The 13,685-nt window shown below is 41.7% G+C and overlaps 2 protein-coding genes across 7 annotated transcripts in view; both read left to right on the top strand.

Moving 5' to 3' along the window:
• LOC147305006 (forkhead box protein J3-like) overlaps window positions 1-3,095 on the top strand; it is a 75,647-nt gene extending 72,552 nt beyond the window's left edge. For all 4 annotated transcript variants that reach the window (XM_086277938.1, XM_086277940.1, XM_086277939.1 and 1 more), the window contains exon 13: window positions 1,300-3,095. In XM_086277938.1, coding sequence (XP_086134064.1) covers window positions 1,300-1,418 — 119 coding nt within the window. In that variant the 3' untranslated portion in view covers window positions 1,419-3,095. The remainder of the gene's footprint in view (window positions 1-1,299) is intronic.
• A 113-nt stretch (window positions 3,096-3,208) lies between these two features.
• Window positions 3,209-13,452, top strand: pdpn (podoplanin). 3 transcript variants are annotated; one of them, XM_086277552.1, is made up of 5 exons: window positions 3,209-4,853; window positions 11,666-12,127; window positions 12,242-12,350; window positions 12,650-12,692; window positions 13,331-13,452. In XM_086277552.1, the coding sequence occupies exons 1-5, from the start codon at window positions 4,790-4,792 to the stop codon at window positions 13,385-13,387; spliced, it is 735 nt and encodes a 244-aa protein (XP_086133678.1). In that variant the 5' UTR covers window positions 3,209-4,789; the 3' UTR covers window positions 13,388-13,452. The 3 variants fall into 3 exon arrangements, with proteins under 3 accessions (XP_086133678.1, XP_086133676.1, XP_086133677.1); XM_086277550.1 differs by lacking the exon at window positions 12,650-12,692 and having other exon boundaries at window positions 4,345-4,853; XM_086277551.1 differs by lacking the exon at window positions 12,650-12,692 and having other exon boundaries at window positions 4,356-4,853; window positions 11,666-12,100.
• Window positions 13,453-13,685: the final 233 nt, after the last annotated feature.

Genomic DNA, 13,685 nt, shown 5'->3' on the forward strand with positions numbered 1-13,685 from the left:
ACTTCTGATTGATTAAATAGGGAAGCTTGAACTAAAGTTAAATGTTGTATTTCTCTTCATAAAGTTAGGAGATAGAATTAAAAATCCGCCAATCACAGATCAGCAACTCAACACAACCTGCTGAAGTTTAAACTGAGCACCAGAAATGGAGGCGAACGGTGATTTAGGTGACTTTGGATGTGGCGTGGTTGTCGATGAGGATCTCCTGATCTTTTTGGATGTTCCCATGAAACCATCTTGAGAGTTTACAGAGGATGGTCTGAAAAAGAAAAAAATATCCAGTGAGCTCTGTCTATCCCTTGGTCACACCAGAGGTCAGAGGAGAATGGTCCGACTGCTTCAAGCTGATAGGAAGGCAACAGTAACTTAAATAACCACTCGGTACAACCAAGTTTTCCATCTCTGAGGGCGCAGCAAGAGATGACCACAGCAGTTCCCACTCCTATACGTCCTACAATGAGTTTTTTTCTGGAACAGTTGGATGGTCAAAATCGATCCATCCTGCCTTGTATCAGTGGTAGGGGCTGGTGGTGATGGAGTGCATTAGTGTTCAGGATATTTTATTGGCATACTTTGTGAATCTTAGCAACAAGTGAGCATTATTTTATCACCATAGTCTTCCTAACTGATTTCTTGAATGCGACCATGAGCTCACTGTACTTAAACGGATGTGCAGCTGCAGGATTTGAAGCAACTGTATGATGCTGTCTTGTCACTTTGGACCAGAATCTATGAGGAATGTTTTCAGCACCTTGTTGAGTCCATGCCATAAAGAATTAAGCCAGCTCTGAAGGCAGAAGGTGGTCTAACCGAGTACTAATGAAGTGAACCAGTAGAAAAACTAGTATAAATTTTCTTTAATTCCCCAGAAAATGATCCATTTGTAGCTCAGAATATTGTTGTGAAGGCACTTAATGCAGCACAGTGCTGCCACATACTGAAGTATCTCGTCATAAAGTTGCATCAACACCTCTCTGATACATTAATTTTATAATTTTCTTAAGATACACTGAGCGTTTTTATAGTATCCAATATGCATTTTAGTTTCAAAGTAACCATTAAAATTCATTGCAGTGACTCACTAATATGAGTCACCATGTCATGATCACCTGTTATTTAGGGCACTTTAAGACGTGGTGTAATGTGCTGACAGTATATTTCTCTGTTTTTGACTTTTTTCTTGTTTTTCCTATATTTTAGCTGTGTTTTAGACACTTTTAGTTTCAGCTGTTCTTTGTCCTACTCACATATTTAAAAAGAAATAATTCAGATGTAATTATCATCTTCTTATACATCCAGGTCATCACAGCCAGCTGAGCCAGCAACAACACACGCTGCCTCCGGGACACTTTCAGGTGAGGCGCATGCTCGCTGCCGACGACATCCAGGATGATTTTGACTGGGACTCCATCGTCTAGACTGAGCCGTCAGTCAAAGGGAGCGACGAAGGAAAAGACTTGAAATTAATAAGGAGATGCAGGCAAAGTGTGATGATAGTGACATAAGGTACGAAACTGACTGACCTGCTCCTTTCACCTGTGTAACAAAACAGAAGACAATCCAACAGAAAACAAGATGGGAAGTGATTTTTCTAAACACGCTGGCCTTTTTTTTCTGATAAAAGTGGTCTATTAAATCTAAAGACAATCATGGAAAAATGGAGATGGGACAGACTGAGACTGTGTTGAACGAAGCCAAGACATAAACACGTTTCGTCCAAAGCGACAACGCTCCGAATTGTCTCTCGTTGTGTCCCCGTTGTGCCAACAGGGTTGCAAGTCGCCAAAGTGTTGTCAGTTCTTCTTTGAATTGCTTTCTTTCTCTTAAATGTGCATCCCGCTGCAGCTCGTGTCCCGTGATCTACAACGTTTCCCAGCCTGTGACTGGAATGAACAAAAAAGATGTCCTCTCCCCAAACTGTCTTAAGAAAACCATCAAATTTGTTTTATTTTTTGCACACACTGAGCAAATCCAGACATTTCATCCTTTCTTCACTGTAGCATTGCTTTGCTCGTTGTTACTTTACATATGTGGTGAGAAGGATAATAGTTTGGGGACAAAATTAAGGACGTTTCAACCTAAATCAAGAGTCGGGGCACCACCTGCTGGTTAAAACAGGTATTTTTAGCTTCTATCCATCTATCACAAATTGTTCCTCCTCTATCTTTTTTCTGTCATACAGGACACTAGCTGTAAATTTCTTCTGCCTATTTTATCGCAAACTTGTCATCAGTATGCGCTTTCAACAGCAGGTTAGTGTGTCATGTTCTCAGGGTGTTATGTCCACATATGTCTTCACACCTCTGCCCTTTACATCTCCTAAATGTGAGGTTAACTGTGTGTCGTGTTGTGCTGTCAGTGTTCAAATCCTGTTGGCTAAATGTTAGCGTTGCCCAGGACTCTGGTCAAATGGATAAAAGTCTTCATTTGTCAGCTGTAATAAGCTGAGTAACAGAATGAGCCTTTTAGTAGAGCCAATATACGTCACTGATCAAAAAGAAAATCAGACCGTCGCGTGACTCAGCATTAACTTATATAGTTTTCAGAGATAAAACTGAAGGGGAGGCAAAAGCGCACATCATTTATGACCCTGCGGATCAGCTCGGTCTTGATTTCTAACATGCCTCATTTGGGAAAAGGCAAGCAGTTTTTTGCACAGCAACAAGTTTGATAGCATCTAGACTAAAATAAATGATAACCGGGAACATTTTAATGCTTTGTCTAAGTAAAGATCAAACAAGATGCTCAACATCATTTGTTTTGTTTTGCTTTTGTTGTTAATGTTAATTTTGTGTATGTACAGGTGTGTGTATAGTCCTCTCCAGTTTCCTTTAGCTTTATATGGCTCAAAAAAAAAGAAAAGAAAGAAAACACACATGGGAAACAAGTGAATTTCATTGTATTCACACTTTAAGGTCTCCTATTTTCCACGGTGAAATATTAGACCTTAAAGTGCTTTTTTTTCTTCTTTTTTTTCCTCTTTTGGAAGATCTCAGTGATTGTTCAGGTGGTCTAAACAAGGTAATGTTTAAAAAAAAACACAAAAAACAAGATAAATACTCTTTATTATTGCCATTAAATGCTGTATTACCGTGACCAGCATATATATATATATATATATATATATATATATATATATATATATATATATATATATATATATATATATATATATATCTTGTATGTCTGCGTGTAATTGTCCTTGTAAATAACAGTATGTCACTTCTCTGTTTGCCCTGGAAAAATGCAGACTGAAAAAAAAAAAAAAAGGAAATGGCAAATGGAGATGGGTATTTTGTTATTTCTCTTCCAGGAGAAACATTATGTACATAGCTTGAGTATAATGTAAATAGGTGATTTAAAGAAGGAAAAAAAAACGTTGGCATTTTTGTGTGTCATAAGTAACCTGTGTATGTATGGCGGTTCAGCGGTTCAAATCTGTTTTAGTGTTTATTAAAATGTCATTGACCATTTTTACTGCAATAACCTTGCATCTGCTACCGTTATTTTATCAGCTGTTTGCATGTTTGAAATCTTGAAATAATGCTGTGTGCATGTTGCTGTGCTGTGCAGGAAGATGTGACAGTGGCTTCTGAGTTTTTAGTTTGAGCCTATTTGTGCTGTTTTGGCCCTCGCGGCTTGTTGTCCAACAGGTGTCAGCCTAGCGCCGGGCGACCGTTTGTTTGCCCTCCTCTGCATGTAAACTAGGCAGACCACCCATGCTTGCCTGCGACACACCGTCACACAGTGTTCTAACTGTATTTATGGCCTCTTTTCATTGGAAAGCGGTCCAGAAAGCGCTCTTTCCTCCCGCTGTCTATCAGCCACCCATGTACACTGCCACTTTCTTTATAAATAGAGCAAAACTGATGTTTTAGAAGATCAGCACAAATGAATTCCAGGTGTTTGCTCATATTTACTTAAATCCTGTTAAATATTTGACAGGTAGTATCTAGTCAATCCAAAGATTTTGCTCCTAACTCCTGTGATTAAGGATTATTTGAAACAACCCAAACCTTTGTTTACATCTCTTCCATTCATTCATGTGGAAAGTTTGTTGCTTTAGCTTTCTAATTGTAAAAGACAGCCGGTTGCAGTTTAGTGTGCCTGTCTTGTCTAGATAAATAAGTGTGTATTTATCTGTATCACCTAGTGCATGTGTTGGCATGTGTGAGTGTGTGCATGCTGCTGATATCGCAGGGTTTGCAAACAGGAGTACTGCTGGCTGTGGACCAAGAGGAGGTTTACATGGGGCTGGGCCACGAGGGCTCAAACCACCTTACTGCCCCTATCCAGACACCCTCCTCCCAATCCAACCTGCCCCTTGCTCCTCAGCCCGCCCAGCCCACCGCCACCACAACCAGTACCAGCACCCCTCCTCCACTCTCAGCCACTCACATGCACCCTCTTTTCTCTCTCCTTCCTGCCGTGTGCCATTCCTCCCTCTCTCTCTCTCTCTCTGCACTCACCCAAAGTGGCCAGATCTCTCCTCTCTTTCTCTTGTCCTGTCTGCATCCCTCCACCACTCTTTCTTTCTCTTCCTCCACGCCGACCAGCCCGAGTCTGTTCACATTCACCTCCACAAGTTGAAAGGATCTCAACCCACCGCTTTCCCAAACTTCCTCCGGCCAAAGACTTTATTTTCATTCTTGACCTTTTTTGGATCCCTCAACATTTTACTACCGTAGACGCCGGTTGGTGTGTGTTAGGTCTCCGGTGTTGTGCCCCTGGGGACGTCTCTGTGGGTTTTGACTGGCGAGAAGAGCGGAGAAGAGGTTTTTTTGACACAATGAAAGTTCAGCTGCTGCTCCTGTCGGCCCTTGTTGGCCTTTTGTGCGCCTTCACAAGTGCAAGTAAGTGAACTCTCAGCTATCACCATCCTACTGTTAGCACACTATGTCCTCTCTCTCTCCCTCTGCCTCCATGTGCCCTCACCACACTTCTCTTTGTCTGCTTTAATCCCTGCCGATTGAACAATAACACTTTGCAGGCTGGATTCATAAGGGGGGAAATGGTCCAGGTTTCATTTGTATTCATTAATAAGTTAATGCGATTGTTTGTTTACACGCAAATACACAAGTGTTAAACACTTAAATAACTAACACTTTTTTTGTGTAATATCTAAGAATATTTCTTCTAGCATCTGCGGTTAATCCACCAAACTTGGCCAAAGATCAGTGATTGGAAAAGCGAAGGTGTTAATTTAACAAAGAGGGATCAGCTCATATGAATGCTCCGTGTTCATTTTAACAAATTACCTCATCCTGCTTTGCTGTATTTTTCCCTCGCTGTCACTGTTGTCTCCTTTTTTCTTTTTTTCTTTTTTTTTGCAAGCATGGGGGGAAAAAATATATGATGTAATAGCAAGAAGCTCTGGTGCCTCGTGTCTGTAGTTTTCTTGGCACAGCCAAAAGAGAAGAAAGCAATATCCTTTGGAAGCGTCCCAAAAACTGTGGTCATGTGCAGGGGGGGGGGGGCTGTAAACTGTAACATACACCGTACATATTTATCCGAAAGCCTATCCTGTGCTTCCTCTCGTTTTACTCCTGATTCTCCTATTTCTCTCTTGCTGCACTTGATTTTGTTTTCTCCTTTTTCCCTCTGTTTTTCTTCTCCCCCCTTCATCTGTGCTTTGTCTCCAGTCGCTCTCACAGCATGTATCATTTAACTTTCTGTCTTTCTTTGCCTTGCTTTCTTCTTTTGCCTTGACCAGCCACTCTCTGCCCAGTAGTTGTGGCTGAAGCCCGAGGAAAGTGCAGGGCAGGGCAGGGCCGTTTTGTGTCTATGTGGGTGTATTAATAGTGGGAGGCTCTATATTTAAGAGGGTCATATGGATGAGAGAGGAGCAAGAGACGTGATGAACTTTGAGAGCTGCCCCACCCTCTTTTACCCGTGTGTTGTTAGCATGTACAGCACACCAGCCCTTGGCATTTACCCATCTTTGGTGGGGTTGCAAACTTTACCACTTAAAATAACCCCTTCCTTCTCCACCCCCCAACCACCACCGTCTCTTAACAGCCCTTCAGCTTTCTCAAGCTCTCTCTCGTCCAGGTTCATGAGTGTAACCCTCAGATTTGGGGGAACACAGGATGCACAAAAAGCGATGGGTCTATTGTTACACGACAAGCTTTTCCTGGTCTGTGTGTCTCTCCCGTTTTATGGCGGGGTTTGCTTTTTTAACTGAGGAAGAAACTGCTGAAGTTTTCAGAAAGTCTTCCCTGTTCTTGTTAAGAATACAAAGGAAATCAGTCATTCCCCACTCATACCTCACAAATGGAGCCTTTCTAACTCCCATCTCCATCCTGTACAATCATCCACCACCGCCCTCTCGCTGCTACTCCCCCCGCCCCTCCCCTCGTCTCCTTCTTATGAGTTTTGTCTGCAGTTGCTTGGCCAGTAACATCCCATTCACATCTGGCCGCCAAAGGAAGAGGTTAATGCCCTTTGTCCGAGCCCGCTTGAAGAAATGACCCAAATGTTGCGCTCCTGTTCCAAGTATGAGACACACGCGCGTAAGGAAAGACCACGAGGTCCGAGGACTTCTCACACCAACTGAATCTAATTAGGAGAAGAAAAAATGTAAAAAAAAAAAAAAAAAGTAAAAATAAATAAATAAATAAATAAAATACTTCCATACTTCCAAAAATTTCCCTAAGGAGAAAGATTCATCTGTTTAAGGAAAGGGGAGGTGGAGACTGTTTTATCCCAGACCAAGCCCTTATCCTGACGAAACTGAGACAGTAGCAGCTCCAAAAAGATTAGAAAAAACACCAAGATTTATGTGCATATCCTCAACAAGTAAAAAGGCACAAATGCCAGCCTTGCACTTCCTCTGTGAGACATGGAAAACATGAGAAAGGAAATGCAAGCCTGGATGTTCAGCATGATAATGCACCGTAACTTGTTTATTTGTGTTCCCTTCGTTTAACATCACGCCTGTTCCGGTTCATTGTGCTGTGGCAATGTAGTGAGAAACTGTAATGCCCGAGATTAAAGGCCAACTTGATGTAGTGCCAATTTCTGCCCCTGGTGATAGAGTCCAGATGGGACCTGCTGCATGTCTTTTTTATCTGAGTTAGAGTGGGAGGAGAAAAACACGAGTGGCTATAAAATGAATGTGGACACACATTCAACGCACATTGTGTTGCATCTGCGATAAGGCCGGCTGAGAATATTCCACTCTTGCTTCAAAAAGTCCTCATCGTGCACTGCATGGCACGGCCCGGTGTTTTTAGAGATGACTCCCACTAGTTTCGCAGGGGAGTGTACGTCATGTGACATCTCATGTTGGTGTGGTGAGATGGGGAGGGCGTCTGTATCGCTCACACTTTACTCCCTAAACACCACGAAAAACATTCCTGAGATTCGAAGATGAACACACTCCCTCACATCTCGTGCACTGATCTTTTCTGTCCCACACAGGAGTGTGAATTAGCAACTTACGTGCACGCACACACACACACACACACACACACACACACACACACACACACACACACACACACACACACACACACACACACACGTGCATACAGGGGGCTTAAGTGACAGCTAATTGTGATAATAATGAATGGAAGCCTGTACTCCCACCTTTGCTGTCTCTGGCTGTATATTATTGTGTCCCTCCATCACTCTTTTGTTTTTTCGCTTTAATTTATATCAGAAAGGAGTGAACTTCCCCCCTCCATTTCTTTCTCACCTCATTTTGCCCAATTCCTTTACAGCTTTTCACTCAGCCCTTTTCTTCACCTCGCCCTCCCTGTCCTGTTTTTTATTTTCTGCGTCACTTAGTTTTTTAGGGGAAATTGTGGGAACAAAATATCATGGTGGACCAAAATAATTTATTAAGCTTATGTTTTACTAAGTAATAATTGTGTTTTGTTTTTTTTTACTCTAAGTTAACCCTTTAATGCACAAGTTCACATACATGCACACAAACATGAATGAAGGTTTTCGGGGCGCTGGATGATGTTTCAAGCATGCTTGACATGAAAACCGATGCAATGATGAAGAAGGTTTGAAAAGAAAAGAAAACTGCTTCCAAAAAAAGTTTAGTTATTTAATGAAAACTAACTGGAGTTATTTTTTTTTTTACCTTAAAATTTAAATTATATATAGATTGAATAAATATCCTTAGTGTAACTCTTTGTCAGTTTGGTAAAATTTGTTATTACAGCTTGCCTGATGAGGGGCTGATGGAGGTGTTTTTCGAGGGTTTGGATGTTTACAAGACTGTGAGTCAACTGCTTAAAGTAATACCTATAATGATTTGCAGAAACTCTGCCACTGGCATATGCCCTCCACGCAACAATAAAAACCGACTAAAACTGACCCTGAAAGTAATAAAAACGAAACTAAAGGTAAACATGTTCAGAATGATAAACACTGAACTGAAATAAGAAGAGCAGCTCTGGAAACTAACTGAAACGTAACTAAATTAAAAAGGAAAAAAAAAAGTCAAAATTAAATCAAACACTGAAACTCGCGAGAAAAAGCAAAGCATCCAACTTTGCAGTCATCGTTTAACTGACTGAGAGTCAGACTAAAACTAGTTGTAGAAACTGTAGCAGCGTCAGGCTTCCTGTTCTAGGTCTGTCCATTTGCCCACTGAGGATGAACACAAGCTCACCTATGTGTTGCACACACGCAATACATCTTGCTATAAGCGGACACACCATGTTCACAGTGAAATCAAGCACTCTAGACGGGACACGGGGTGCTCCCTGGCGTCTCACTTTTGAAACATGCCATTCCCTCAAAGCTCCCCCTCCACCCTTGCTGCTTTCTCTCCCCCCTTCTCTTTCTCTCCAAGGATTCAGCCTTCTCAGCGGTTTCATCAGCAACAAACCTATCCTCAGGGAGTCTGGTTTATGAAGACGACGATAGTGAAGAAGTAGATTAAAAGGAGAGGAGGGGGGAGTGTATGTAAGCCGTTAAAAGTCACTGTGTTACTCACTAATGCAGCTGCATTAACCCAGAAGGGCTAGCACGGTGGGGAGGAAATACTACTCAGAGCTAATTGTGGGAACTGTACACATAATGAAACAATTGGTAGTGGAGAATGAGGGAGTGATTACACGTAGCACAGAGCCACGCTCAGTGGAGCACAGACCATTTTATCATCGCTTACAGACGTTCCAAACAAACAGTCTGAGTCGCCATTAGTAAACCCCCTTCTCAATAGTCTTCCTCAGTGGGAACAAATGTTTTGTTATATTTACCCCCGCCTGTTGCTAATGAACACACCAGGCAGCACAGTGCTGCACCGGTTGGTAGACTAACCCCAGCCATTCAAGAGTTATTTTTACCCTGGGTAAAGCATTCTCTATTATTTCAGGTATTTAGAAGAACTGGACAAAAACGGAGCTGGAGAGAGCATGATGTCAGGAGCTAAGTTTGGAAGACTCGCACAGAAGCTCATTTTTGCTCTCTGCAGTAAGGAGGCTTTGTGCGATGAATAGCTTTTAATCGGGGGTTTTTTTTCCAAAGAAAAAGGCGCAACTTCAGGCCAGCAGCTTGTCAGTGGAAAGTTAGGCGCAGACTGTAATTTTGGTGCCACGCTGAAATCTACCTCCTTAATTTTGAAACGGTGCTGTCCAGGCTAGAGTTTCATTTGTGGCTGGGAGGATGTTGAACGTGGGGAGATGGAGCTCTGGTTATTGGTGGGAAATGATCATGTTGAGCCCAGGCCGGCTCGTGGTCCAGACCCTCATGAAAGAGGCAAAATAAACGCTAAATACATGTTTTTTACAGATGGGACAAAATAAGAGACTACCATGACACAGATGGTCTTCTGAGCTCTGACAAAGTGCGTTTTAGATATTAAACATCAGTCAAGAAAACATATGAAACTACAGAAATACAAATGAACTCAGATGTTTTAAACTGCATATCGTCTTCTTTTTTTTTACCTTTTCAAAGAAACTTTCATGCTTTCTCCCTGTGACCCCACCCTCCTGTGACTGCACGGATTAAGTGTCTGATGGTTAACAAGCCTGCCTGCGCTCTGCTTACACATGCGGCAGTGGCTCCCTCCACAGGAAATAAGTCAGAGCATGTGGCATGCAAGTTCGCAAACACGAGGCCCTGAAGACCGGATAGAGGGATGGGGAGGGGGAACAGAGGGAGGATGCATATTATATGAAGTCAATGGGTGGGGTGTGCATGCTGATACAGTGCTGATGATGGGAGAACCGGTATGAGACAGACGAGGAGTGTGAGAAGGGGGAAAGGTCAAGTAATGACATCATGTTGTGAGTGAAGCGTCTAAACATTAACGCTGTTTATTTTTCACATTTTCACCCATCCCCACAGACGGAGGCAGATCTATTGTCCATTTATTTACTGGTATTGTTATAAACTTCGCATTTTGACTCACAACGATAAAGTTCGTCATTGTCTTAGACCGGGTATTTTTTTTTCTTTTTTTTAGCTAACAATGATAAAGTGAAAGGCTACAGATAGGACGATTGAACTGAAACATTGCTGAATTATGTCAAACAAGAATTTGGTTGAAACGACAATGGCCTTTCAAACTTCCACGGCATGAACATGCCAATCAACTGTGCTCTGAAGTTACAAAGAAAACAGAGCTTAAACAAACAACATTTAATGTACACTTTTACTTGAGCTATCATCTTGCTGAGTGTTGGATATGTACTAATGCACAGGTTAATGATGAAGGTATTATAACATAGATACCGATATGTCGGTATTAGCATTTATAATCGGCCAGTAAATGAAAGCAAGTGACATGAGAAACACCCTTCAAACATGAGTGTTGATGTTGCACGGTTTGTCCATCAGAGGGCATGCCTCAACTTCCCTTTTGCGCCCCATGTTTGGTGCGCACAACCAGCTGATCCACGCAGAGCCTGTCAGAGCGTAAACGAGTAATTTACTCAACTTGCTGAAACTGTAAAACAAGATTATTTTTCAACTGAATTGTGATATTATCTTAGTAAGCACTCTTAAATAACTGCAGATAATACATGTTAGGGAAACCTGCTTATGTTTTGTGTGTGTCTTCTCAAAGAAAGAAATATTGACTGGAGTTTTTAAATGATCAAATATCAATATCAGTCTCAAAAATGTGTCAGGGTTCTTTTAAGTGCACGATCACGGTTTTAAAATCACCCGTCCTGAATATTTAATGCTAGGGTCCATCAGGCTAATACTCAGTGTTAACAAAAGCCAGATGTTTATCTGTTAGTATTCAAAGCGACATCTGTAACATGTCGTTTTTCATCACTGAAAAGTTCGTGATCAGGTGGAATTGCATTAGCAGTACAACCCCAGTACCTGGGTGCATTTTACCTAGCTGCACCAAAAACATCCTTTCTTGTTTTTCAAACTTGAACTTACTTTTAACTTAACTGGAAAAAGATATAAATAAAAAAAGAAATTAAAAAAAACCAAAATAAATTATAATTTGATGAGTTTTGAATACTGGGAGATTTTCACAGTTAAATTAAAGAAATCAGCAGAGACATCGATATCACAGGGAGAAAGCCAAAAATGACCCATCGAGAAAGCACTCTGTGATAGTGAAAAAACAAATTTTGATAGATGGAAACCTGTGACCTGGGAAGCTTGGGTTAAACAGCTTTCTGCCTTGAATGTTTGGCCTGTTTTTGATCTTATATTTCTTATTTCCTCCCCCCAGATCCAATTACAGACCCTACAGAACTTCACAATTCATCTGTGGTCATTACAGAAGGAGAAACCACAACTGGTGTTGCTCTAGAGGCTAATCCTACCACTGTTGTCACCAGTCATCCTCCATCTGTACCAACTACGGCCCATTTCGAAATTACAACACACGTTTTCAATGACCATACGAGTGTGCCTGTGCCTACAAATGAAGCCCTAGTCAATGAAACAGAAGCTCCCAATACACCTACCCAATACGCTGAATATACGTCTGAGGAGACCACATCGTCCACTGAGCAAGTACTCAGTGAGTCCCAAACAGACGACCTCACTGAGACAATGGGCCCTACTGGGACAGTGATCCCTGCTGACACAGAGGACACTGCTGAGAGAGTGGGCCCTGTTGGGACAGAAACCACTGACCTGATCATTGAGGAGGACACAGAAGGTGAGGAAAGTGTGGGAGAAAGGAGAGGTCAGTTTGAATAGATATAATGGTGACACTTAATAAGTCTAACATACACTTAATAACCATTGCTGTTTAAATATATTAACTATGGATCTAAATGCACTAACTCTCATCTAACAGAGGCCCTGAGCTCTGGACAGATTGTGGGCATTGTAGTCGGCGCCCTGCTGGCAGTGGCCGTCATCACAGCAGTGGTGATTGTTGTCTTGAAGAGGATGGGCGAATACTCGTAAGTAACTCACTACCGCATGTACATAAGCACAAAGATTAAATCCATGGCAGTGTTACATAGATGTTGGGCACTGAGTCATCACTGAACCATCCAAGAATGAAGTCACATAGGAAAGAAAAGGTGACTACGAATTCTCCCAAACCAGCATTTCAATCAAAATTGTTCCTGAGCACATGTGAACACAGACGTTCCTTCCTGAAAGTAGATCAAGTCCATATGAAGTGACAGTTTTCTGTCCCCTGTGAACATATGATGATAATTACTGCTAATAATGATGGCGAATTTTTGTGTCACAGGTCTGCAAGGAACAAAAAGCCTGGCAGAAAGCAGAGTGTTATGGTCTTTGTAAAGTTTTCTATTTTACCCCTTCAGCTAATCATTTTAACCCCTCACACACCTATTTACAGCCATCTTTTTCCCAAGAGCTACTGACAAGGCTCCATAGTTGTTCCTCTGTCTGCTGACATAGAGTCCCATGCTTCTAGGTGGAAAATCCAGCATTCATGGTGACAAGTGGCCTTAAAATGAGCTTGCTTATTGACTTAGTATCGGTCTACATGGCCCATGGCCGTCAGCTAGAGGGGTTTTGTGTTAACAACTTGATTTGATCCCTAGAAACACAGGGGCTTTGTACATTAGAAACAGGGTTGCTAACCAGAGCAATCGCCATCTGTTTGTTTTTTTAATAAGTTAACCAATAATCAGATTTTCTTTAGTTATTGTACCGTTTGAAATAAAAAAAAACACAAAAAAACTTTTTCACAGAAATTGAAAATTGTGTATTTTTTTTTAACTCCATTCAACTTTTGAAGCTGCGTAATCTATGAATTATGCATAAAACCCAGCTTTGTTCACCATCTAATTTTACTTAACAAGTCCCCCGATGAATTAACTTTAAAATAATATAAACCCTAACTGCCAATCATATAAAAAAAATCTTTTCCATCTCTGACCGGATCTCTCTTTGTATCCCACAGACCTTGAGGAAAAAGCCTACAAAGCAGCGGGACCGTGCGAAGTTCTGGAAATTCTGAACTACTGAACTGTGACGTCATTTCTGATTATTAAAAACAAGCACGCGATGCCAGAACTAAGCAAACCTAACCAGCTCTCTGGACTGTGTTAACAAAAGCGAGGGGCGAGGGGCACGGGGTGGGGAGGGTGGGGGGTTTATTTTTTTAATGTATATATTGCATGTATGTGACACAAGAGGGGTACATGAGCCAAAATCCTCACCTGCCCCTGCAAACTTCCTGATCCCGAGGAGCTGTTAAAGAGAACAAAACAAGGTGACAACAGGATGTCAGGAAGAATTTCAGGCTTTTCAAATGC

This window comes from Aulonocara sp. 'chitande type north' Nkhata Bay, linkage group LG20 (genome assembly GCF_057382095.1).
Source record: "Aulonocara sp. 'chitande type north' Nkhata Bay isolate Kocher_YH1m ecotype deep benthic linkage group LG20, A_spYH_male_GT1.1, whole genome shotgun sequence".
Classification (NCBI taxonomy): Eukaryota; Metazoa; Chordata; class Actinopteri; order Cichliformes; family Cichlidae; genus Aulonocara; species Aulonocara sp. 'chitande type north' Nkhata Bay.

Bases quoted from the DNA above. Each gene is read 5' to 3' on its own strand.
- pdpn (XM_086277552.1), top strand. From the start codon at position 4,790: ATGAAAGTTCAGCTGCTGCTCCTGTCGGCCCTTGTTGGCCTTTTGTGC. The intron at 12,128-12,241 runs GTCAGTTTGAAT...CTCATCTAACAG, and splicing joins AAGTGTGGGAGAAAGGAGAG to AGGCCCTGAGCTCTGGACAG. The intron at 12,351-12,649 runs GTAAGTAACTCA...TTTGTGTCACAG, and splicing joins AAGAGGATGGGCGAATACTC to GTCTGCAAGGAACAAAAAGC.